The sequence below is a fragment of the Mandrillus leucophaeus genome, unplaced genomic scaffold (genome assembly GCF_000951045.1).
Source record: "Mandrillus leucophaeus isolate KB7577 unplaced genomic scaffold, Mleu.le_1.0 Scaffold1228, whole genome shotgun sequence".
Classification (NCBI taxonomy): domain Eukaryota; kingdom Metazoa; phylum Chordata; class Mammalia; order Primates; family Cercopithecidae; genus Mandrillus; species Mandrillus leucophaeus.
Genome location: NW_012100632.1, coordinates 410,392 through 436,530, shown reverse-complemented (window position 1 = coordinate 436,530; position 26,139 = coordinate 410,392). Strand labels below are relative to the sequence as shown.

At 34.4% G+C, this 26,139-nt stretch overlaps 1 protein-coding gene across 3 annotated transcripts in view; it reads right to left on the bottom strand.

Moving 5' to 3' along the window:
* Positions 1-26,139, bottom strand: part of USP47 (ubiquitin specific peptidase 47) — a 117,150-nt gene that overhangs the window by 42,708 nt on the left and 48,303 nt on the right. For all 3 annotated transcript variants that reach the window (XM_011971489.1, XM_011971490.1, XM_011971488.1), the window contains 5 exons: positions 24,192-24,330; positions 18,609-18,705; positions 13,764-13,909; positions 13,272-13,351; positions 11,057-11,206 (listed from right to left, as the gene is read on the bottom strand). In XM_011971489.1, the coding sequence (XP_011826879.1) occupies positions 11,057-11,206; positions 13,272-13,351; positions 13,764-13,909; positions 18,609-18,705; positions 24,192-24,330 (612 nt within the window). The remainder of the gene's footprint in view (positions 1-11,056; positions 11,207-13,271; positions 13,352-13,763; positions 13,910-18,608; positions 18,706-24,191; positions 24,331-26,139) is intronic.

The window sequence follows — 26,139 nt, the reverse complement described above, 5'->3', positions numbered from 1 at the left end:
CATTTCCATTCAGTGTCATTCATTAGATTTTCATTCTTTCTATTTTCTCTTGAGCATTTTGCAATTTATTCTTCACTTCTAAGATATTTTTGTCTTTTTCTTCTGTTTCTTTCCTGAATTTGATGAACTCCCACTTCATTTCTTCCAGCATTGTTTTTGTTTTATAAATCTATTTCTTTGCTTAAGTTTTTGGATACCAGCTTTTGTTTTGCTCATTTGAGAGTATTTAATTCAGTCAGAGTACCATGTTGATAATTCCAGAGTGACAACAGTTTCATATTCTAGATCTTACTGCTCCCCATATATCATGCAAAATGTAATTCTGCACATTTATTTATTTATTTATTTATTTATTTATTTAATTTGAGACAGGATCTCACCACGTTGCCCAGGCTGGTCTCAAACTCCTGGGCTCAGACAATCCTCTGCCTTGACCTCCCAAAGTGGTAGGATTACAGGCGTGAGCCACCACGCCCAGCGTGCACATTCTTTTACACTATAATTTTCAGAATTCAGGATAGAACATAAAGAATTCTTACATCCTTAGTTCTCCAACCAAAAAAAAATATGAGTTATCCCAATTTTAGAGTTAATGCAGATAATCTAGGCACAGTGCAATCGAAAGGTATATGCAAGGAATGGTACTGCCTACAAATCCTTTTTTAATCATTTATATGTATATATGAATTATTCATCAATTAAAATCTATTTAATTTTGAATAGAGAAATGGGTGTTAAAACACCACACTTCAATTTTTATATGAAAAAAAAAGAAAGTAGATCCACCACTGAGAATTATTTCCTGATTTTGATGTACTAAGCAATTTTTGTGCTACTGATATACAGGAACATGATGTTTGCCTTAAAAATATATTCAACTGTCTTTCCCAGAATATATACTTTAATATTACTCTTTTTTAACTAGGAAAAGGGCTATACACTTTTACCTAAGCTGTCATTTTTTTTTTCATTGAAACTTTTGAGACAATTGTAAATTCATGCGCAATCATAAGAAATAATATAGAGACTTCTTGTACACTTCCCCCAGTTTACTGGAAACATTTTGCAAAACTATAGCATATCATAACCATGATACTGACATTCATACACCTATCTAATGCAGATTTTCCCAGCTTTAGTGCACTCATTTGCCTGTGTATATGTGTCTATCAAGTTCCATACAATTCTATCACCTGTAGAGGTTCATGTATCCAATGCCTGTCAAGAGACTGAACAGTTCCTATGCATGGGTAACTTGTAGCCACAACCACCTGCTTCTCCTCTCCCTGCTCCCACCAAATCCATAAGACCTGGTAATGGTTAATCTGTCCCACAGTTCTAAAATGTTGTCATATCAAAATCATAAAGTATATAATAACCTTTTGGGACTGGTTTTTTTCACTCAGAATAATTCCCTGGATATTCTTTCAAGTTTTCGTGTTTATTAATAGTTTGTTCCTTTTTATTTCTGAGTACTATTTCATGGTTTGTATGAACCACAGTTTGTTAAACCACTCACTTACTGAAGCAGATATGGGCTGATTCCAGTTTTGAATATTAAAAACAAAGATGGAATAAATATTTGTGTACAGGTTTTCATGTAAACATACATTTCAATTTTTCTGGGATAAATGACCAAGAGTTCAACTGCTAGAGTTTATGGTAATTGCATGTGTCATTTTATAACAAACTACCCATAACATTTCACATTCCCACCAGCAGTGTATGAGTGATACAGTTTCTCCACATAGTCACCAGTTTTCCATGCTATCATTATTTGTAGCCATCTGGCAGGTAAAGAATAATATATTCACTATGGTTTGAATTTGCATTTCACTAATAGCCAGCAATGTTGAATGTCTTTTCTGTATTTGACATTTGTATATCCTCTTTGATGAAATGTTATGCCTTTTGCCAATTGTCTAGATGAATTTTTCTAAACTGATGTTTTGAGAGTACTTTATACATTCTAGATATGAGTCCTTTGTCAGACAGACAGCTTGCAAATGTCTAGAGCTTCTCTTTATCATATGGGGTTTCAGAGAGTAAATATTTTTAATTTTAATGTTTGCTAATTGTCCTGTTTGTAGACTATGCTTTTGATAGAAAATCTAAAAACTCTTTGCTTAGCCCAGATCTGGAAGATTTTCTCCTATGTTTTTTCTAAAAGTTATATTAGTCTTACGTTTTACATTTATGACCCATTTTGAGTTAATTTTTGTATAAAGTTATTTAAGTCAAGGTTCATTTTTGTGATATGGATGTCCAATTGTTCTATCACCATTTGCTGGAAACACCATTTTTCCTCCATTGACTTGCCTTTGTGTCTCAGTCAATAATCAGTTAGGCATATTTGTGTGGATCTATTTCTGGGTTTTCTATTCTATTCCACTGATCTATTTGTCTACCCCTCTGCCAATATCACATAGTCTTGATTACAAGAACCATATAATCCATCTTTTTGGCTAAGTAGTATTCCATTTCAAATCATGTAGACTGATAACTTCATTTTTATTTTTGAAAACTCTTAGCTATTCTAGTTTCTTAGGCTTCCATATACATTTTGGAATAAGCTTGTATACGTCCTCAAAAAATCTTGCTGGACTTTGACAGGAACTGCATTAAGACTATGTAATTATCTTTACTATGTTGAATCTTCCAATTAATAAGTACAGTATGTTTCTCCATTTACTTAAATATTCCTTTCAATGTTTTTTTTTTGACACATAATACTGTAAATATTTATGAATTACATGTGATACTTAACACATGCATAGAATCAAGTCAAGGTATTTGGGATATCCATCACCTTGAACATTTACCATTTCTTTGTATTGGGAACATTTAAAATCTTCTAGCTATTTTGAAATACATGATATGTCACCCTATTCTGCTGTCAAACACTAGAACTTACTGCTTCTATCTAACTGTATGTTTGTACCTATTAATCAACCTCTCTTCGTCCCCATCTCTCTCAAACACACTGTTCCCAGCCTCTGGTAACCATCATTCTACTCTCCATCTTCATGAGATCAGCTTTATTTTTAGTTCCCACATGTAAATGAGAACATGTAATATCTGTCTTTCTGGTCCTAGTTTATTTAACAAGATCTTTTCAAAGTTTCGTAGTTTTGAACACATAGGTTCAGTACATTTTTTGTTGGATTTCCATCTTTTTTCTTTTTGCAAAATTATAAATGGTATTGTACTTTAAACTTCACTTTCTACATGTTTATTGTTAGTATCTTGAAATACAATTTATTTTTTATGTTTATTTTTATCCTGCTATCTTGCTAAACTCACGTATTGGTTCAGGGTTTTCTTTTTCTTTTTTTTTTTTTTTGGTAGAAGCCTTGAGATTTTCTACATAGATAATCACGTCACCTAAAAATACAGACAATTTTATTTCTTCCTTTAGTAGTGTTTTTCTTTTCTTTTCTTTTTTTTTTTTTTTTGAGACAGAGTCTCACTCTGTCTAGTAGTGCTTTTCATTTCCTCTTCTTATCTTACTGTGTTGGCTAGGACGTCTAGGACTATGCTGAAAAGGAGTGATAGGAGCAGACATCCTTGCCTAGACAAGCTTGCCATTCCCTAGGAAGAAGGCAGTCTCTCACCATGAAGTATGATGTTAGCTACAGATATTTTAGATATGTTTTTTAATCAAGTTGAGGAAATTTCCCTCTATTCCTAGTAATGAGTTATTATAAGTGAATTTTGAATTTTATTAAGCGCCTTTTCTAAATCGATATGATCATGTGAATTTTCTTTTTTTGCCTGTTAATATGGAAGTCTATACTCATTGATTTTTAAAATATTGACTAGTCTTGAATCCTGGAAATCAACCCCACTTAGTCACAATGTATAATTCTTCTTATAAATTGCTTAATTCCATTTGCTAATATTTTGGAAAGAACTTTCCCAACTATACATATGAAGAATACTGATTTTTTTAAAGAACTATCTTGGTTTAATATCAGGTAAGAATAGTGTCACACGACTATGGGTTTCCTCCTCTTTTTTTCTTTTTTTTGAAAAGAAATTGTATAGACCTGGTGTTCACTGTTCTTCGAATGTTTGATACAAGTATCCAGTGAAACATTCCAGACTCGGAGATTTCCTTTTCAAGAGGTTTTAAATTGAAAATGTAATTACCTTAACAGTTACAGGGCTATTCAAATTATCTAATTCCTACTGAGTTCTTTTCAAAGAATTGGTTTATCTAAGTTGCCAAATTTACGTGTGCAGAGTTGTTTGTTGTGATCCCTTTGGTATCTGCAAGATCTATAGTTATATCCTTTTCACTCCTGATACTGGAAATTTTTGTTTTCCCTTTTTCTCTCTCAGTCTTGCTATTTGTCAATTTTATTGTCTTTTCAAGGAGCCAGCCCTTTGTTTTGTTGACTTCCTCTACTGTTTTCCCATTTTCAATGTTACCTGATTTCTCTGCTTTTCTTCATTATGTCCTTCCTTCTGCTTGCTTTGGGTTTCTTTTGCTCTTCTTTTTTCAGGTTAGGTGGAAGCTTAGATTACTGATTTGACCCTTTTCCTGTCTTTTAGTATAAGCATTTAATACTGTAAGTTTCCCTCTCGGTATTGCTTTAGTTGTGCCTCAAAAAAATCTGGTTATGTTTTAATTTTCATTAAGTTCAAAATATTTTTAAAATTTCCCTTGAGACTTCCTCTTTGGCCCATGGATCATTTAGAAGCGTTATTTTCCAAGTGTTTCGTGATTTTCCTGTACGCTAATCTGATTCCACTGTTGTTGAAAAAAATCGCACATTCCATGATTTTAAATTTTTTGAGGTCTTATAGTCCAGAGTATATGGTCTATCCTTGTATATATTTAATGGACACTTGAAAAGGACATGTATTCTGCTGCTGTTGGGTGAAGCACTTTAGCAATGTTCATTAGATCTGTTGGTTGATGGTGATGCTCAGTTCTACATCTTTGCTATTTCTGTCTAGTTGTTCTACCTATCAGTTAGTAAGACAGGGAGGCATACTGAAGTCTGCAACTGTAATTGTAGATTTGTCTTTTTCCTTTTAGTTCTGACAGCTTTTCCTTCATGTATTTTGGCAGCTGTGTTATTTTCTACATACACATTTAGGATTGTTGTCTTCTTGGTTGTTTGACACTCTTATTACAATATAATACCCCTCTCTGTCTCTGGTAATTTTCTTTGCTCTAAAGTCTTCTTTATCTGACACTAACATGGCCATTCCTGATTTCTTCTGGCTTACTTTGTTTGGGGTTTGCTCAGCTTCTCAGATCTGTAGGTTTATGCCTTTTGCTACATTTGGAACATGTTCATCCATTATTTCTTTGTACCTGTCTTCTTTTTCCTTTTTAATCTCCTTCCAGGACTTTAATGACACAAGTGTTATACCTTTTGCTCTCCTTCCAGTATTCCATGACACACTGTCAAACCTTTTGTTATAGTCCCATAAGTCCTTGAGGGTATATATTTTTTTCAGTCTATCCTCTCTCTGCTGTTTAAATTGGGTAATATCTATCATTCTATCTTCAAGTTCACAGATTCGATCTACTGTCTCTTTCATTCAGCTGTTCAGCCTATTCACTGGGTTTTCAATTTTGCTTATTGCAGTTTTCAGTCTCAAAATTTCATTTCTTTATATCTCTAACTGATTCCCTAAAATGTTCTACATTCCCATTGTTTTCAGTGTGCTTAGGATTGCTCACTGAAGTGTTTCTATGATAGCTGCTTTAAAATATTTATCAAATAATCCTAACATCTTTGTCACTTCAGTGTTTATGCCTACTGGTTTTCTTTTTTAACTCAAACTGAGATTTGTGATTTTTTAACTGAAACCTGGATATTTGGGGTGTTATGAGATTCTGGACCATATTTAAACCTTCTAGTTTAAATGCTTCCTTTGACACTGTACCATCTGGGGAAAGGGCTCTGCCATATTAGTGCTAGATGGCATTAGAAGTCCATGTTTCCCACTTGGCGTATGTGGACATCTGAATGGAGGAAGCTCCTTGTTAGTGCTGGGTAGGGAAAGGAATTTTGGCTGTTCAGTAGGCCTCTGCTGATATAACCTTGGCTGTAAGGGGCAGGAGTATCTCAGTACTACACCCCAACACTGACACAAGCAGAAGGGGCTCATCTCCTTACCCCTGGGAGGTGGTGAAGGAAGAGAGAATCTAGGCTCCCCACTCAGCACTGGCAGGCACAAGTTGATGTAAGGCCATTTTTTTCTGTGGTGTTTGGTTAGAGCACAGCAGTTATGGTCTAAAAGTTTTCTGGCTTGCTAGGCTTTTTCCTCCTGGTCCTTCAGTTAAAAAGAACAGGGTTTTTCAGTCTGTGCCCATTGTTGTTTCCAGGCTGCCAGTTTCTTCAGTTCCAAGTCTGGGATATATTAGGCAAAAAGAAAACCCACGGAACTCACCACCGTGCTATTCCTTGGGTGCTGAGGTCCCTAGTGTGTATGCCTTCTCTCCACCTTTCAGTCTTCTTAAGTTTTTTTTATATATAATGCTCAAGGTTTTCAGCTGTTTTAGTGGAAGGAATAGGGATTGCCTCATCTTCCTGAAAGCAGAAGTCCCCACTGTTTAAACTTGTTCCCACTATGTCCAACCATACACATTCCTGGAAAAATGAGGGTACAGTCTGTGGAAGAGATTTTTCTTTATCTGATGCTTACATATTTGGACAAATCTGGACCACTCCTTCACCCAAATGAGTTCTGTGGCTGAGTCAGCCATATAAGAATGTCCAAACCACCTGTTATGTCAGGGTAGGACTTATAATATAAACTTGTGTAAACAGTTGAAATGCTTTTGATTTCATAAATACTTAGTAATTTAACAATTTTCCATTCAAAACTTTAAAACAATCATTAAACTATGTTTACTTAGGGAACAAGTCTTTTATATAATCTTATTTCTCCAAAGGCACTATATGAAATTAAGCAGCTAAACCCTGATCAAACTTTTGAACACATTTTTTGTCATAATAAACAGGTATTTAAATGTACATAATGAATAACAGAATAAAAGTATCCTAAAAGAAAATGTCCTAGAACACTGTCTGCCATAGAGTAGGTACTAAATAAATGTTGTATGACAAAATATACCAATAAAAAGACAGTGTCTAAAATTTTACTGTTAAATAAAAAAGCACTTCCCTAGATAATGTCAAACATGAGGCTACATCGTTTTTCTTTAATTTATAAACTATGCTTTCATAATTAACAAACAAAAAGTTAATATATCTTATTTCTATGTATTACTAGAATGTACTTAGAACTATCTCCTTATTTAATACATTCTCACATGGGGTTGGCAATAAGCACAAAGTTACTTTGATCTAGTCAGTGAACATAGAAGGTTCTGTCTAAGAAGTCATTAAGAACAAAATTATTTAAGGATTACTACAAGTAATTCTTCAGCTGATATTTTCAGGATTAATAAAAAACATGTAAAACAACAGAAAATTTTAACACATATTTTAGTATTCTCACTCCCTCTCAACATCCCAAGGACACAAATATAAACAAAGTCGTGATATTCTTAAATCACCTTAATCTAATGTAGAATGTAGAGCTTCCCATATTATGTTCCTCAGAATCCTAATGTCTCTTGAAATATTAACAGATATCCCACAGAGAAAGAAAATGCTAGGTTAAACACATTTAAACAAACTTCTCAACTACAGGAATCACTGGGGAATTTACAATATAATATGCACTGTGGTATTTCCAAAGAGGATTATTGTTATAGTTTCCCAAATCTATTTAATCAAGGACACCTTCCCCAAAATATTTACTAAATCCTTTTACAGACTAGTATTCAACAGAACTCAATCTGAGATATACAGAATGGCAGAATAGCCTTTCGATATTGATTCCCTACTTGGGTGAGTAAAATGAAGATCAGAAATCTAACAAATATCAGTTATAATAACTAAAAATCTATTGAATAAAGAAAATATTATTTAAAAAAGGCTTTTTTTTGGCCTCCCTACTTTACCAGAGCTTATTTTTAAAACTGCAGAAGTCTCCCAGCACTCATTATAAAAATAATCTATTATCATACTAAAAAAGTCCCATGAAAATTGATTGTGGATATTATAATAAATTAGATGAGTGCTAATTTCAGTCCTATTTTAATTCTCCCTGTTATTTGCAAGTTAATTTATTTGACCATAAAGATAAAACAACTCCAGAAATTGGACATTTTAGATGAAGGTTTAAAAAAGAAAATCCCTGGCTGGGTGTGGTAGCTCACGCCTGAAACCCCAGCACTTTGAGAGGCCGAGATGGGAGGATTGCTAGAGACCAGGAGTTTGAGACCAGCCTGGTCAACACAGCAAGACTCCATCTCTAAAAAATAAAACAAATATTTAATCAATTTTTAAAAAGAGAGAGAGAAAAAAAAGAAAAACCCTTCAATTTTTAAAAGACCTCACTCTCAATTATCTGAAATTAAACCCATAATATTGTGGCACACTAAATGAAACATACAATAAACAGAATATATAACCATCAATGTGTATGTGTGTGTGCACATGCACGTGCTAGTGTATTATGTCTATATCTATTTTTTTTTTTTTGAGACGGAGTCTTGCTCAGTCACCCAGGCTAGAGTGCAGTGGTGCAATCAATCTTGGCTCCCTGCAGCGTCTGCCTCCTGGGTATAAGCAATTCTCCTGCCTCAGCCTCCTGAGTAGCTGGGAATACAGGCATGCACCAACATGACCGGCTAATTTTTAGTAGAGATGAGGTTTCACCATGTTTGTCAGGCTTGTCTCGAACTCCCGTCCTCAAGTGATCTGCCCGCCTCAGCTATCTAAAGTGCTGGGATTACAGGTGTGAGCCACTGTGCCCAGTCTACATCTATATCTAATATATTAAATAAGACAAAAATACCAGTCCACTAAAAAAGGTAGAATAATAATTTTAAGAGTCCAGTTAAAATTCAGGCCAATTTTATATAATCTGAATGAGTGATTTTTATGATACCTCTTTTAACTAGATTTTTGCATTCCATAATTCCAATTCTTTTTAAAACATATACAGTTCACAAAACACAAAATGGCAAGCAGTCACATATAACCAATTTTAGATGCTGTATGATGATATTTGTGGACTAAGAAGAGTTAGGCTATAGATTTGAATTCAGAAAATAATGAGAAATCACTTACCTCTAACTAAAGTTCTCCGAAGGTAGTATCCTCCTTAGAACCCCTATCTTGGGTAGTTTCACCTGCTGTAATTTCCCTCAAGAGATTCCAGCAAAGTCTAGAAAGTTTTAAGTTCTCTTCTGCAAGCCCTATTAGCGCATGTGTGTTATAAACCTGCTCACATACTGCTTCATAGCTGCAACTTCCAATTCCCACTGAACCACCACCACTACTACCACCTATGTATCATCAGTGGAGGATACTACCTTTGGAGAATTCCATTTAGAAATGTGATATTGTTCACATCCCCAGAAGTATCCTCCAAATCACTCCATTACTTTGTCTATTAATGTACTTAAGAGAGTGGTGGCAAATCAGCAGGTGAATACATAATGACATAAAGATTTAGCTAAGCAATTATATTCGCTGAATACTCAAATTAATATGTTAAAAACTAACCTAAATGTATATATGGAAAATTTTTCATAAAAATACTTTAATAAATAAGGTAGAAAAAATAGTCCATATCACTTGGGACTACCGAATATTTCCCTAGTATATATGTCAGAAAAATGCGAGTATTTAAAAATTAGTGGAAATCAGTCATTGAAAGACAAATGTTTATTTTTTAATGATTTTTTCAGTATATCATTTCTACTTTGAACTGCCAAATTAAAGTAAAATAAGGTTTAAAAAATAAAAACCAAAACTAGCCACCCAAACCAAAGCTCATTTAACACACCTAGATGGCCATTTAAGAAGGTAGTACTAAACATCTAAAAAATGTGTCAAATATACTCAGGAAGCTGACTATGAAAAACAGTAGCGGAAAGGAGACTTGATCTTACACTACCCAGAAAAGGTCTTTTACTTAGATGTTTGCTTTGGATCCCCATTGACTGATTCCATAATTTATTGCTGGTTATTTCCTAATAGCCACATAAAGGTAGGAGAAAAAAATCAAAAGGAATCAATCGTCCTAGAGGCCAGAGGACTAAACCATATTTGTAGCACTATCTTAGAAGTATAGAAAAGCTTTTAAAAAACTGATTTTTAGCTACAAGCCACCATCAGTCTAATAACAACATAAATAAGACCAAAACATAAAACACAATGAAATTCTACTTCTTAAAGATATCTTGTTCAGCTTTGAAAGCTTCCCCTGGCACATGGTAGGTTCAAATAAATGTTTTTGAGCACTTTACTTTTAAATATCAACTTAAGTCTTTCCATGATTTTCCTGTCGTATAAGTAAATACACATACGTACAGATAAAATACAATTTAAAAATTATTAAAAAGCAATTAAGAAATGGATGACAAGCAGAATGAGAAAATCTCAGCTAATCCCCCAATTAGATACTCAGTATGTGAATAATTAAGGTGATTACAGTTTTCATTCTTCAAATTATCTGTGCTACTAGAGTGTATGTTTTTTAAACTAAATATTTAGAGTAGGGATGCTTCTTTTAAAAATACGGACTGTTTGTCATAAAAACCAGAGGTGCTTTTTCCAATTTTAAAAGTGTGTGGACCAAAACAATCCCCCCAAAACAAAAAAGTACTTTCCAATGCAAAAGGTGGTCATAATAACAGCATTTATAACATAGACTGTTTAGAGGTGAAAAAAAAGATAAAAGTGAAATCATCTAATCACCTCTCCAAAAGAATAAAACACTGAACCATGAGGCAGTACATTTGCATTCACTTTTTCTCTTATAATACATGCACTATTAGGACTCACTGAAGGGTCAAAAATCTTCTAGATCTTGCTAATTTAAATGCAGGAATGACTAACAACCCAAGAAGGTGTATCTAGGATGATACTTACCTTACAAGAGATTATACCACTGTGCTATTATGTATTCTGTGTAAGGATACACAAGCAGTCAGGTGAAAGGTACACACCACACTAGCAAATGCTTGGCTGGACCCATAAGGTCGGATGACCAACGGAATATCAAGATATGTGTCGATTCGCCAACCCTCATAACCACATTCCAGACATCTCACGTAGTCCTTCAGCTTGCCTTGATATAGTTCATTTATAAGATCAGCCTAAAAATAAAATATTTACATTTTTAAGTGTTCCTTAAAAATAATCTTTAAAATATGTAACAATCTACACTTTTTAGAATAGTTTACAAAAGGATATTGATATTTACAGCTAAAATCTTAGAAAACATTAATATTTATCTATAATTATTATATATTTAATATTTAAATTTATCTAAAATTTTATAGAAAAAATTAAAAAAACACAAATCACCTAAAAATATCAATAAAATTAGATTAACACTAACTTGAGTCAGTGTGCAAAAATTAACGATTTCAATACTCATCATGAGAAAACCTATTAATGTAAGTTTTGATGAAATTAGTTACCAATTTATTATACCATTAAGCCTCAAATTATCTTTACATTAAGATGAGAGTAAATTCTAACCTATCACTTTAGGCATGTTAATAATTATACAGCTAAACAATTGGTTGAGTTTTTATAACTTACACATGTCTATCACCACTTCTCACAATAATATATTCTGATGTAGAAATCATATCCTCTAGCTCAAGATGCAAATCAAACCTTTTAGCTTTCAGTAATATACATAGAACAATTTTATGGAGAAATATTACACAACAATCTTTTAAAAATGTATGGAAATTCAAAAAAAATCTTAAAATCCACTTCTCTCAAAATATCCTCACCTAAAAGAATGGATCTCTCACCTAGTCCCCAAACTTAGTTAACTAGGGCTTTTCTGACTCAAAGGCAGCAGGTAACTCCCTAAGTAAGAACCAAAGAGTCTCGTTCCAAAACTTAGGAACTCAGTAGGAATGCCCCAACTGATCTTAACGGAAGTGTTGACCCACAGAAAGGGATGTAACAAGGAAGAAGGGTAACTTCAGACCTATGAAAAAGGAACAGCCCCCAATACCATCTACATAGTTACTAAAACACAGCCCCATAAGACTATGGAGAGAAACTAGATCATTAAATGAACTTAAATTTTTTTCGTTATCTCCTAAGTAAGAATAGGCATGAGGATAAGTGTACTACATTTTGCCTCTTTCATAAATTTACATTTCTTCAAACAAATAGGATTTATAAGCCTTTAAACTGGATTGACCATCACTGTCTACACTAATACCACTTATTTAATGAAGCCTTCTTCATTCATCAGCATCAGTCATATGTGACGGTCTTCTTCACCTAGACCAGCCTTTTGAAGTGGTTCAAACCAGTGTTTTTCAAATACTGAATAGCAAATCACCATAAGAAAGTAATTTACACTGCAACCCAGTGCACGCAACTTCAACAAAAGCTTCATAAAATAATACTTACTCTAATGTGATGTTCTCTTGTGCTCTATTCTATTCCATTTTTTGAAAATGCTGTTGTAGGTCTAATAAACTGATTTTATAAGCCGTGAATAGATTGTAATCTACATTTTGAAAAACTCTGGTACAAGCCATCACAGTAGTTCCAATCAGATATCAGACCCTTCTAGCTACCTTATATACTCTTCCCCTTTTATCCCTGTGACCTTCTTTTAGTATACCCAGTATAAATCCTCCCATGTACTGAGCCCCATCCCATTCAGCCTTACTCCTCATCCTAATATCTAATGTTCTTTCCACTCCTAACCTGCTCCTCTTTCCATTACATAAGAATAGGGTCAGATTAATGAGGATCTTAAATGTCAAATACATAAGACTATACTTCCATTGGTCAAAATAAAAGTAATGCTTCATGACTAGTGTTATAGATTACAGGACATATAATTTACCTAATTATCTGAAAATGCTGTTCAAAAATCATCCCCAAAACACATATATACAGCTTTTAAATGTATAATTTTCAGAGCTAAAAGACAGCTCCCAGGTTATACAGCCCAATTTCCTTAAAGATGAGAAAACTGAAGTCTAGGGTGGTTTAATGATAGTATTTATAATTCAGTTAATGGCTAAATGAGAGCTCAGTACTTTCAATTCCCCATTGGGTACTTTAACCAGGAGACTAATCCCCAAGTTCCAAAACATTCCAATGGAATAAAAGTCATTTAAGGTAATGAGTGATTTATTAGGAAACAGTCCCCTGGACTTGAGAGATGTAAATTACCTGTTCTGTTTGCTTCCATTTCTGTTCCAAAGCATCAAACATGACTCTGCATAGTTCTTGTACATCATGCTGCTGCCAAGCTATTTTAAGATAAAATTCAATTAGAAATAGCAATAAACTTAATGTAATGAAACAATCTGTTGTTTAAAAGCAAATAGGCAGAAATATTGAAAAGTCTACTTTAAATAATGCCAAATTTAAAAAAGAACACAAAAATACATATGACAGTCACGAAAAGGCATTCAAACACCAGAAAATAAAGAGATTGCAGCATTCTACAAATAGTATATACTTTATGGTGCTACAATATTTGTCATGTTTGTTATTTTTCATTGTAGAGTTATGAAATGTGTTAGAAAATCTAGGACAACAAACTTGCAATGAAAGGTTTAAGATAAAGGTAATTAAGTTATGTGTAATGTGTTTGTAATATTATTGTCTCCTAGAATTGTCTGAATATTAGAACACTTATCATTACAAGAGAATTAGTACCCTCACTACTATCCCATCCAAAGCTCCTTGTAACATCTGTGGTTTCAATTGCTCTCTTTTTGCTGGTTTGTAACAAAACAAAAAGCCTTTGAAGTTGGTATGGAATACTTGTCACTGGATCTTCTTCAGATTCTTCAAATTCCCACCTATTAAAACAAAATGTTAATAAATTATTTATAAAATAATTTTATTATTTAAAAGCATAATTAATATCAAAATCATAATAATTTAAGATTTTAATCCTGGAAGCTATACAGAGTTTGAATGCTAATTGAAACGAATAATATCTAATGAAACATTAGTGTTTCCCTAATTCATAAATTCAGAAGAACTTTTGATTTTAATAAGAAAAGGCGTAGCAAGGCAAAAGTTCTCAAGAAAAAAAGGCAAAGCTCATTTAACTGTGGCACCTGAATCTGACCATAACCTCTGTCCTAATTATTAATTCACAAAAATACAGGAAACAGAAGAATACTATTACATGAGATACTACAGCATACAACCACCAAAACCCAAACTGTGGAAAACTACAGGATAGATGACATCAGTTTTCTTTCTGTTTTTTGTAGGGAATAAATTGCAAGGATGAAAAAAGATAAAAGAGGATTATAAACAAATTAAACAGATTAAGAATTTTATTAATCGATTGCAACATACAGCTCATATGGATCCTGATTTAAACAAACCATTAAACAAGGCAATCAGGGAAATCATAGCCCTGACCTGAGATATAATTTACAGATGATATGATGGAGGTGTGCTTCCAAATAATCAAGTTGGAGGGTATAGACAAAAACGATTGATTATGAGTTGATATTAATAACATTCAAAGCTGAATGATTGGTGAAGAGGGATTCATTACACTATTTTTTTTTTTTTTTTGAGAAGGAGTCTCGTTCTGTCGCCCAGGCTGGAGTGCAGTGGGACAATCTTGGCTCACTGCAATCTCTGCCTCCTGGGTTTAAGCGATTCTTCTGTCTCAGTCTCCCGAGTAGCTGGGATTATACACATGCACCATGAAGCCTGGCTAATTTTTGTATTTTTAGTAGAGACTGGGTTTCACCATGTTGGCCAGGCTAGTCTCAAATTCCTTACCTCAAGAGATCCACCCACCTCTGCCTCTCAAACTGCTAGGATTACAAGTATGAACCACCGCACTCAGCCTACTTCCCTTTTTTTGAATGTTTAAAATTTTCTGTAATAAAAAGATTTTAAAAGGGAATACAAGAAAGTAAACAAAATAGTAATTCAGGTAAGATTTTCACCCTCACAAACTTATGATAAACAGCAGTCTAGCCCTAGCTACAGCTACTGTCTCAATAACAAGTGAATTCCCAACTGAAGAACTTAAGATCTCATGGAAAGAAATAAGATTGAGGTACTAAAGTTAGTAATGTACCCACAAAAGTCTTTAAAATAATTCTATATTCATAATATACATCTAAGACAAAATATTAAGTGACAACAATATTAAAGTTATTTTATATCTTAAGTTAGCATTAAGATTGCTGTTTCCCCACTTTTTAGTTTCAAAAGGAGGTTTGAGCTTTAATTTTTCTCTGTCACACTTTACAGACATACTAAAAGGCTTTTTTTTTTTTTCTTTTGGGTATGGCTTTCTATTAGAGTGTTCAATATTTTCTTACTTTAGGACTGAGAAGTCACAGCTCTGTTCTCATCTTCCATTTTTCACACACTGGCACTCCCTTCTGCCTCACAGAAGTGAATGAAGTACATTTCACCTTTTTCTTCTTAAGGCTTCCCTGCAAACACCTCTATTCAATACCTGACGTCTGCTTTAATCCTCCACTCTTCTATTCTCAATCCCCAGCTCCCTTTTTTCTGGTTATCTTCAATAGCGGTTACTTATAACTGGCATTATGATATCAAAAATTCTCTTGGTAACTGTGAGAAAACATTAGTTAAAACAGAAAATGCTCAAATTTCTTGTGTGGGAAATTCACTAACAGGGAGGAATTACTGTAATAAGACTGAATTCTCACCTGTTCTTTAGTCCTGGTACAAATACCTAAAAAGGTTTTAAATCTTGCTGGTACTTGCCGTTACTTTAGTCACCTAAGTTAGAAACTTTGGTGCATATGTGATTCTTTCCTTTCCTCTACTCCTAAGTATAATTTGTTACTAAGCCATGTTAGTTTTCAATCTCAAATATAACCACTGCCACCATCATCATTCTGACTCTAATATATCCATGCCTGGTTTAATAACAGATTCCTCCAGGGTTCTCTGTCTTTCAAATCAATCCTGCACACTGCACTATATAAATTTCCCTAAAACAATGTATTTAACACATCACATACATGACTCCAAATCAAGTGGCAGGTTATCTATTGGCCTTCTTCACAAAAATTAAAGAAAATAAAACCCTATCCTTTTATGCTAGCGCTACTCTCTGGATAGTTTATCCTTTTATGCTAGCGCTACTCTCTGGATAGTCAATTCTTTTACACTAGCGCTACTCTCTAGTCTATCCTTTTACACTAGCACTACTCTCTAGTCTATCCTTTTATGCTAGTGCTACTCTGTGGCTAGTCTATTCTTTTACAGTAGCACTACTCTGTGGATAGTTTATCCTTTTACACTAGCACTACTCTGTGGATAGTTCAATGAGGTTCTTAGTTCTACATTAAGAAACATCATGAGTGCTCTCAGGCTTTGTTTCCCTACCTGCTATAAACTTCACTCTATTCTCACAATCTCAAGGCCTTCCTTTCTGTTTGACCTCATGTCTAGCTCCCACTTCCTTACTCACTGGGATTGTCACAATGGATTTCTAGTTTCTTTTGTTCTTCAAAGACCTTCACACTTCTGGCTTCTTATGCCTTGTATGCTCTTACCATAAAACTTTAGAGGGCTTGTTTCTGTGAAGTTCCTGGAATGTCCTCAGGGAGGCCCTTACTGTCTACTACCTGAAGCTGTGACCCTCCCCGCCTCTTCTCCTGACAATTACTCCTTCCACATTATTCTGCTTTATTTTCTACCTACCATATATGATTCTGTGAAATGAGCTTATATATAGTTTTATATAAGCTCTAAATGAGGTACTTTGTCTTACTCATCACTCTAATCCTTATACCTAAAAAGAATGCCTGGCACACACTAAGTGTCCAATACATGTTAGATGATGAATAACCCTGGCTATGCTCTTAATTTCCCCTACAGTGCTGTAAATTTACAGTCTACTTTTCGAGTATTAAAACAGATGGTTAAACAAGTGCCCATGATCCCCGTTCCTATGCATACTCTCCAAAACAGGCATATCATCCAACTTTCTGGTCTGTGCTAGTTTTGAGAGCAGGCTCTGAACTCTATCTATTAACCTCATCCTCCAGTACTCTGACAAAACTCTGGTGATGATCTCCTGGACCCCCCTGCAACACACTGTGCTTGTTGGCATCAGCTAGTGTACAGGCAGAATAGGGTAGTGAATCCTGGCATCTACTAGGTGCAACTTCTAGCAGTGTGCTTTCAGGCAAAGCTATTTCTCTGTGCCTTCAGTTACCTTCTTTATAAAATGCTGACAGTAATAGCATAAAATTCATACTATGAATTACTATGAGAATTAAGTTACTATGAGAATTAAGTGAGTCTATACATAAAGTGCTCAGAACACTACCAGATACAAACAATAACTAACACTCAGGTAGCTCTTACTATTATTTACTTTCACTTTTGACAAGCCTCCTATCTGCACAGTGTATTCTCTTTCTTCTCAACCTGGCCAAGCCATACCTAGCTTCATGACCTACCTGAAGCTTACTTTCTTCTCCAAGTTTCACCAACCTTTCTTCTCTTTAAGCTCTAATGGTATTTGGCTGTCTTTAAATGTTATTTAAACTATTTCAAACATACACATATTGCTATTGTAGAAAGATTTATAAATTACTCAAGAACAAAGATCTTATATCTAATTCCCTCTCTATCCACCAAGTGCCTAGCATTTAAACACTACAGGGCGATACATGCATACGGAATGACATACATCAACTTTTACGAGTTAAGTTCAGATGACAAGCTGATAGATGAATCTAATGGTGATATAATGTTGTTGAGTAATACAATCGGCAATATTAAAAGTTCCAAAAATAACCTATATACATATTGACAGTAATTTAAAGATGTTACTGGAAAGTAACACAAAAAAAGGAAAAAAAAAATCAGTTTACTTATACTTAAAAGTATCCTTAAAAACTAAAAAGTTATGTGTTTGTCTTAAAAAAAATATACAAAGCAAAGGTGTGTTAAATGTGTCATAATAGGATATTCATAAAAATAAATGTCTGACTTCAGGGTTTACTTAAATATAGACTTCCTCCATAGAGCATTTTAAACCATCTGATGTATATTTTAGAAACACATACACACATGCACACGCACACGCAGGTACATGAAACAAGCTGTAAATATTATATTTTAATTAGAAACAAAACTTGCAAGTTAAAAAAAAAAAAAGAACCTCTGCATTCTTAAATTGACGGGTGGAAGGAGAGTATGGATTTATATATTCAAATTATCTCAAAAGCAGTCATTTATTTCTTCATAAAGGGTGTTAAGGCTACGAGAGAGGGAAGATTTTTACCCTATATGTAAATCTTATCAATTTTATCCTTTTGCTCTCTATATACTTCTGATTCTCTCTTTGCACACATTTTCCATATACCTGTTTTTCACAAGATCTTTGTTATTATGTAAGGAAAGAAGTTATATCTTATGGTGTGAGAAATGCCCCAAATTTTAAAATAACTGCAAGAAGATAAATTTTGTTAAAGGCAATATTTTCATTCTTAAATCAATTTTATTTATAAAATTTTTTGGAATACTCACTTATATAATGCATTCCTAAATTCAGGAGTCATAAAAAGTGTTTGCAAAAGGCTATTCAAATAGCAAGTCATTGCTTGGTTTACTAGTCCCACATATCCTTTAAAGAGAAAATACAAATATACATTAATCAGCATTTACATTAAAAATAACAAAAACATAATAAGAATTTAATTCATAGTAAAGATTCAGAGGTTAAAGTGACAATTCATTTGGAAATTATTTCAATTTGTTCAATAGCACCTAAGAAAAGGTCCCTTTTCTACTATGTGCTCTAAGTAGGCTTTGTTTTGCAGAAAATGTCAGGATACCTTGTTATAGATATGTCCAGAGATACACATGGAGATTATATGACATTAAATAACATTTCAAGGGTAATACGTTTAGTAAAGTACGTGTTACTGGCATAGACATAATCTTTTTCCCCCAAATCTAAAAGTTTAAGCATATTAAACTTTTAAACATATTAAACTAGATTATAATGGAAAAGTATAAACATATTCACTTTAAATAGCATCACACACATCCAATGTAGAAAGACTACACAGAACCAGTTATCCCTGTCATTAAGTCCTATAAACCAATTTCTGTAAGAATGAATAACATACAAGATAAATTCACTACATGCAAACTCACAAAAGCTGAGACTCTAAGTAATGCGGAGTGACTTCGTCTGTTTCGACAAGCCTGTCAATGAAATTCTATAGATCAGCATGCTGTGCAAAGGGTAATATGGATCCCACACCATTTGTACTTGTATGATTCCAAGAAAAGACCAAGTATGGTAGCTATCTGCTTTTCACTTTGTACTAAGGTTCAAACTTTTATTTTTTTCATCTTTATTTTAAGAACCGTGTATGCGTGGGTGGTTTATATCTTAATCTACATCATTGTATTATTTTAAAATGCTTCTATTCCAGACTACTCCCCACTTGAGTTGTTCTCATAGGATCCTATATTTAATCCATATTAGAGCCTTTATCTCACTGTTTCGTAATGACCTGTTTGCTTATATGTCTTCCCCATCAGACTGTGAAAGCAGGGGTTGAATCTGATTTCTATCTCTCCTATTACTTAGCACAGTAGCAGATGCACATGAGGAGGCAATGTGTATGACTTACAAGTAACCCAAGTTTGTATGGTATCTAACCTTATTATTAATAATAAAAAACATTATTTCATTAGTTCATACAAACAGATCCTTTCCCACAAACAACAGCACTTTGGACAGGAGACCAGGTTGTTCTGTATCTTCTTCTGAGCTGAGGCTGCCCTGGGATTTCCCTTCTTCTCCGTCCTCCTCCTCCCAATTCCTCAACAGTTTGGGGTAGAACCAATCTACTTGGAGCCTTACAAGGTAAATGAATACTATTATCATCCTTTGTCTACATACACATCAATCATGTATCACTTGTTTGTGACCTTGTTTCCCTTTACTGGGCTTAAAAAAATGTTTCGCGGGTAGGCTTGAGAAGAGAAGAAGAGAGTAATGGCAATTAATTTTTGCCATAGCTCTTTATTTTACCATTAGCTATAAAAATCATATATAACTCTATGATCTTTTGTACTTCATTTGGCACCATATTTAAAAAGAATGAACACTGTGTCACATAAATGTACTATTTTCCAAAAGTAGGAAGATTTTGGCGACACTATTAAAAGTGCTAATGAATTAACAGAAACCTTTCTCATTAGGCATTGTCCAAATCAACAAACTTCAAATGGCAGCTATTAACAAGTGGATTCTACATCTGACATAGTTATGAATCAATATTTTTAGTATAAGTCAGTAAGTGAGAAGAATATAAGAACATATACCATCCAGTAGAGGGCACATGCAAAAAGAAATCCTAAACAGAACCAATCACTAGGAAAGGAGAAATCAAACAGGCCCAGTGAAGTAGAATCAAATAGGCCAACTCTTGAAGTAGATAAAAAGGTTGTTAAAGAAACTGGCCAAAGACAGGTATCATGGATTTAGTTTCTAATCACTTGTAAGTTCACATTAGCCTTCCATCTACTCCTTATTTCTCTCCCACCCATCATCTCCTATCAACAGTGGCTGCCAGTGGGACGTGGTAGGAAAGAGACAGGAAAGAGTATGTTGAGTACCCAAACCCATTGCTTTACTGAAAAATGTGTTTCTAGAGCCCTAAGTTAAAATCATGAGAGCACTGTCTAATAGGAAAATTTCACACATGGTGCCAAAATTTATAACAATTTCTTAAGGAAAATGCAAACTCAGTACTTTGATAAAATAATTTTATCTGATAAAATAATTTCTGAACACAACCCTTGATAAAATAATTTCTGAATATAACCCCTTTGGAAGCTTATAGAGTAACTCAGAAAGGCGGGACCTCTAGAACACTGCAGGAAAATGTACAGGTAGGGAAAGGGAGTGAAGCAGAGGTGTGTGAGGAATAGTAAATGTGAACAAAGACTATGATTACATGGCAATGTATAGCAAAGACTTCTAAAAATATTTTTTAAAGTAAACTTCAACTTACTAATATAATTTCTGGGAATTTTTATCTTTAGGAAATAATCAGAGATGAAAACAAAAATGTATGTATAAGAATGTTCATAATAGTATCAGTAATATTAATAACTATAGTTTAAATATCTAAACCTATACAATGAAACTATTTTTCAGCCATTTAAAGCCCCATATTAAAATACTATTTAATAACATTAAAAATTACTCCTCATATAGTATTAAGTGAAAAACATTGATTAAAAATCTACTCATGATTCCCCCTTTTCTGAAAAGTACACATATAGAGGAAAGATAAGATAAAAATATGCAAAAATTGCTAGAAGTGATGCTAGTAACACTGTAAATTATCTTCACTTTTTTATTTTATAGTAAGACAATGACATGTATTATATTTGTATAATCAAAGAAAGAGCGTTTTTAAAAAGCATGTCTTAGTCTCAAGGAATTCACAGGCCTCAGAGAGCCACAGGAAGTTGAAGTTAGTACACAGCACAAAGTAGGAGTTCTGTAAATACTTGGTGCAAAAATGACTGAATCAATTGTCAGAAGACAAGGCAAATATCGCAAGAATCTTGATTTGTTAAATCTGGAACTCTCTCACAGTGTTTCAGTTATCTCAGAATAATCTAGGGTGCTTATTTAAAACAAAATGCAATTTCTTCCAGGCTACTACAGAGCAGCTGTATTAGCATTTTGGGAAGTAATGCCTTGGAACCTACATTTTTTCTTTTTTATTTTTTTGAGACGGAGTCTTGCTCTGTTGCCCAGGCTGGAGTGCAGTGGCACAATTTCAGATCACTGCAACCACCTCGTGGGTTCAAATGATTCTCCTGCCCCAGTCTCCCGAGTAGCTGGGATTGCAGGCACCTGCTACCATGGCCAGCTAATTTTTGTATTTTTAGTAGACATAGGGTTTTACCATGTTAGCCAGGCTGGTCTCAAACCCCAATCCCAGGTGATCTGCCCGCCTCGGCCTCCCAAAATGCTGGGATTACAACAGTGAGCCACTGCGCCCGGCCGGAATCTGCGTTTTTAACAAGTATCCCCAAAATTAATTTTTAAAGAAATTAAAATCTGAGAATCACTACTCTACATAGTGTAATGGGAAACAGTTTTATTATCTCCTATTATCTGAAATCAAAGATAATTTTGTATTCTTTTGTATTGCGGTTGTTTGCTACAAAAAGTTCTACTGATAGAAAGGATCCTAACTACCAAACATAATCAGGTTTTACTATTATTTCCAGAACAAATAAACCATTAAAGCTGCACAATAACTACATATGAGGAAATTATTCTAAATTCTAATTACAAAATATAGTAAATGAAAGATTACAGATGACATTAGAACAAAATCTGGAGTTGGGCACCACGGCTTTTACCTGTAATACTAGCTACTTGGGAGGCTGAGGCAGGAAGATCACTTCGAGACTAGCCTGGGCAACATAGTGAGACCTCGTCTCTACAAAAATTTAAAAGCCAGGCATTGTGGTACACACCTGCATTCCCAGCTTTGGGACGCTGACACAGAAAGATTACTTCAAGACTAGCCTGGGCAACACAGTGAGACCTCATCTCTACAAAAATTTAAAAGACAGGCATTGTGGTGCACACCTGTAGTACTAAGCTACTTGGGAGGCTGGGGTAGGAGGATCATTTGAGCCTAGGAGTTCAAGGCTGCAGTGAGCTATGATCTTACCACTGCACTCTAGCCTGGGTGACAAAACAAGACCCTATCTCTATAACATAATAAAATTAAAAGTAAGAAATCTGCAATGTAACACTATAGTGTTCTTTTTACACTGATATTTGTAATGTAATATTTAAAATCACCTCTGTTTTGAAGTTCTAAGAGTTAAGTTTCTGAAGCCACACTTAGCATGAAACACCATTAATGAGATACGCAATCAAAGGCTTCTCTGAACCCCAGTTTCCATTTCCTTCAACATAAAACATACTATCTATTATTTTATGCATACTATCTATTGCAAAGATTTGTTTTAAGATGAAATAATATGTAAATTTATCAAGATTTATTCATTAAGCGATTACACAATCTTATATGTAAATAAACCTTTGCATAAAAAAGCCATTTTACTTGCTCAATAAAGTGAAAAAATTGAAAAATGTAGGCTTAATCATATTCAGAAAAAACCAGAAATTTCAAAACGATATGATTCATTTCAAGCACAATTAAACTAAAAGATAATACAACAGAACCATAAAATAAGCATGGCCCATGTGCTTCAAAATGGAAGTACTGTTAAAAGTAGACAACACAGACTTTCCTTTCTGGAGGAAGTCTACTTTAAAAATTTAAGAGTATAGTCAAAATAGAAAATTATTAAAAAGAAGTCTTGAACTTTTTTTCTTTTTTATTTGAGACAGGGTCTCAATCAATCACCCAAGTTGAGTACAGTGGCATCATCATGGCTCACTGCAACCTAGACCTCCCGGGCTCAAGCAATCCTCCCACCTAAGCCTCCTGAGGAGCTGGGACTACAAGCAACAGCGACCACGCCCCACTAATTTTTTTATTTTGATTTTTGAACAGATGGTGTCTGGCTAGGTTGCCCAGGCTGGTTTCCAACTCCCAGGCTCAAGCAATCCTCCTGCCTTGGCCTCCCAAAGTGCTGGGATTATAAGTGTGAGCCACTGTGCCCAGTACACTTATAATCCCAGTTACTTAGGGGACTGAGGTGGGAGGATTGATTGAGTCCAGGAGTTCAAGACTGCAGTGAGCCATTATCATGCTTCTGTGCTCCAGGCTGGGCAACAGAGCAAGACTCTGTCTCAAAAAAAAAAAAGAAAAAAGAAAAAAAAAAGAAAAGTCTTCCTTCAAAACATAATATTCGATAATGTTTATGTTATTATTAAATAGTTGCAGCAGCAACATAGTAGAAACAACAATGGGTTGAAGGAAAAGTAAACCACATACTTTTCCTAACTTTGTGGCTGCTAGCTAGTACTCCTGCTCTGGTCTCAGTTTTCTTATCCATAAAGTAAGAGGATTAGGCTTGAAATTGCTAAGATTACTTTGGAGCTAATGCCCTATGATTTTATGAAAACACAACAACAAATCTTACCAGTTTCTGATTTATTCAAAATAGATGAGTAGGAGTAGCTTTGGCTGACATAATCACTGGTAGAACCCACAGAACCTTCTCTTGGAAGCGGACCTATAAACCTGTCATGAACACTGTCTTCCCCAACACTGGAATCCTCCTAAAATGTAACATATTCAAATAGTTAGTAAATAGCAAATCTTGCTGAAACAACAGCACTCACCATTTCCTGTAGGAAGGTTTGAATGATGCCTGATACAAAACACTTTGGAAAGTTGCTTATGTCCCCTTCCAAAGTGTTACTTTCTAAATTTTCTTTCAAATTTTCTGTTTACATGAGAGAAGATTTTTGGTACTAATAAGTCAAAAGTACCATTGTACTCCCTGATGACAGTCTATCAGTCATTTTTATATCATCCTTGCCAGGTAGGCCTAGCACACACGGGACACACAATTATTGTTGGATGAGATGGATAGCTTCCTACTGTCTCTAACAAGAAACTTCATTTTAATAAGGAAGATGCTGAAAAGGATTAAGGGACATAAAAACGGCACAAGCAATTGGGACAGAATTGAAGAATTTTTATGCATTTAAAAACATGAATCCCTGTATTGTGAATCCAGAGTTCCCTAATTTAATAGTTATTTTAGATTTCAATGTCACTTGGACTAATCGAATTCTCATGTCATAAAAATAAATGATGCAATTAATGAAGATCAGAGCACATGTTCTGTTACTGCTTCAGTACAGATGGACTGTGTTTAATTACTGTCTAGTGTCCAGACAGGCATTGTTATTCACAATAAACTTCTAAATGAAAAGCATCAAACAGAACAATCTTTTCTGAGCAAAGTGTCATTAAACAGAAGGATTCTGAAAAAGTCCATAAAGCCTTAGATTTCTCAGCCTGTAAAAGAGTGAGGTAAATCAGACCAGGTTTTCTTAATCTTTTTTGGCATTTTAATTTTTTAAATTTTTATTTTTTTCAACTTTTAAGTTCAGGTGTACCTGCGCAGGATGTGCAGGTTTGTTACACAGGTAACGTGTGCCATGGTGGTTTGCTGCACAGATCATGCCATCACCTAGGTATTAAGTCCGGTATCCCTTAGCTATTCTTCCTGATGCTCTCCCTCCCTCCCCAGTGTGTGTTGTTCCCTCCCTGTGTCCATGTGTTCTCATCATTCAGCTCCCACTTACAAGTGAGAACATGTAGTGTGTGGTTTTCTGTTCCTGTGTTAGTTTCCTGAGAATAATGACTTCCAACTCCATCCATCTACCTGCAAAGGACATGATCTCGTTAGTTGTTATGGCTGCACAGTATTCTGTGGTGTAAATGTACCCCATTTTCTTTATCCAGTCTATCATTGATGGGCATTTAGGTTGATTCCATGTCTTTACTATTGTGAATAGTGCGGCAGTGAACATATGCGTGCATGTATCTTTACAACAGAATGATTTCTACTCCTTTGCCTATATACCCAGTAATGGGATTGCAGGGTCAAAGGGTATTTCTGACTCTAGGTCTTTGAGGAATGACCACATTATCTTCCACAATGATTGAACTAATTTACTCTCCCACCAATAGTTTAAAAGCATTCCTTTTTCTCCACAACCTCGCCAGCATCTTTTGTTTTTTGACTTTTTAATGACTGCCATTCTGACAGGTGTGGGATGGTATCTCATTGTGGTTTTGATTTGCATTTCTCTAATGATCAGTAATGTTAAGCTTTTTTTCATCTTTGTTGGTTGCATGTGTATCTTCTTTTGAGAAATGTCTGTTCATGCCCTTTGCCTACTTCTTAATGGGTCTGTTTTTTTCGTGTAAATTTATTTAAGCTCCTTGTAGATTCTGGATATTAGACCTTTGTCAGATGGATAGATTGTAAAAATTTTCTCCCATTCTGTAGGCTGTCTGGTCATTCTGAGGATAGTTTCTTTTGCTGTGTGGAAGCCCTTTCGTTTAATTAG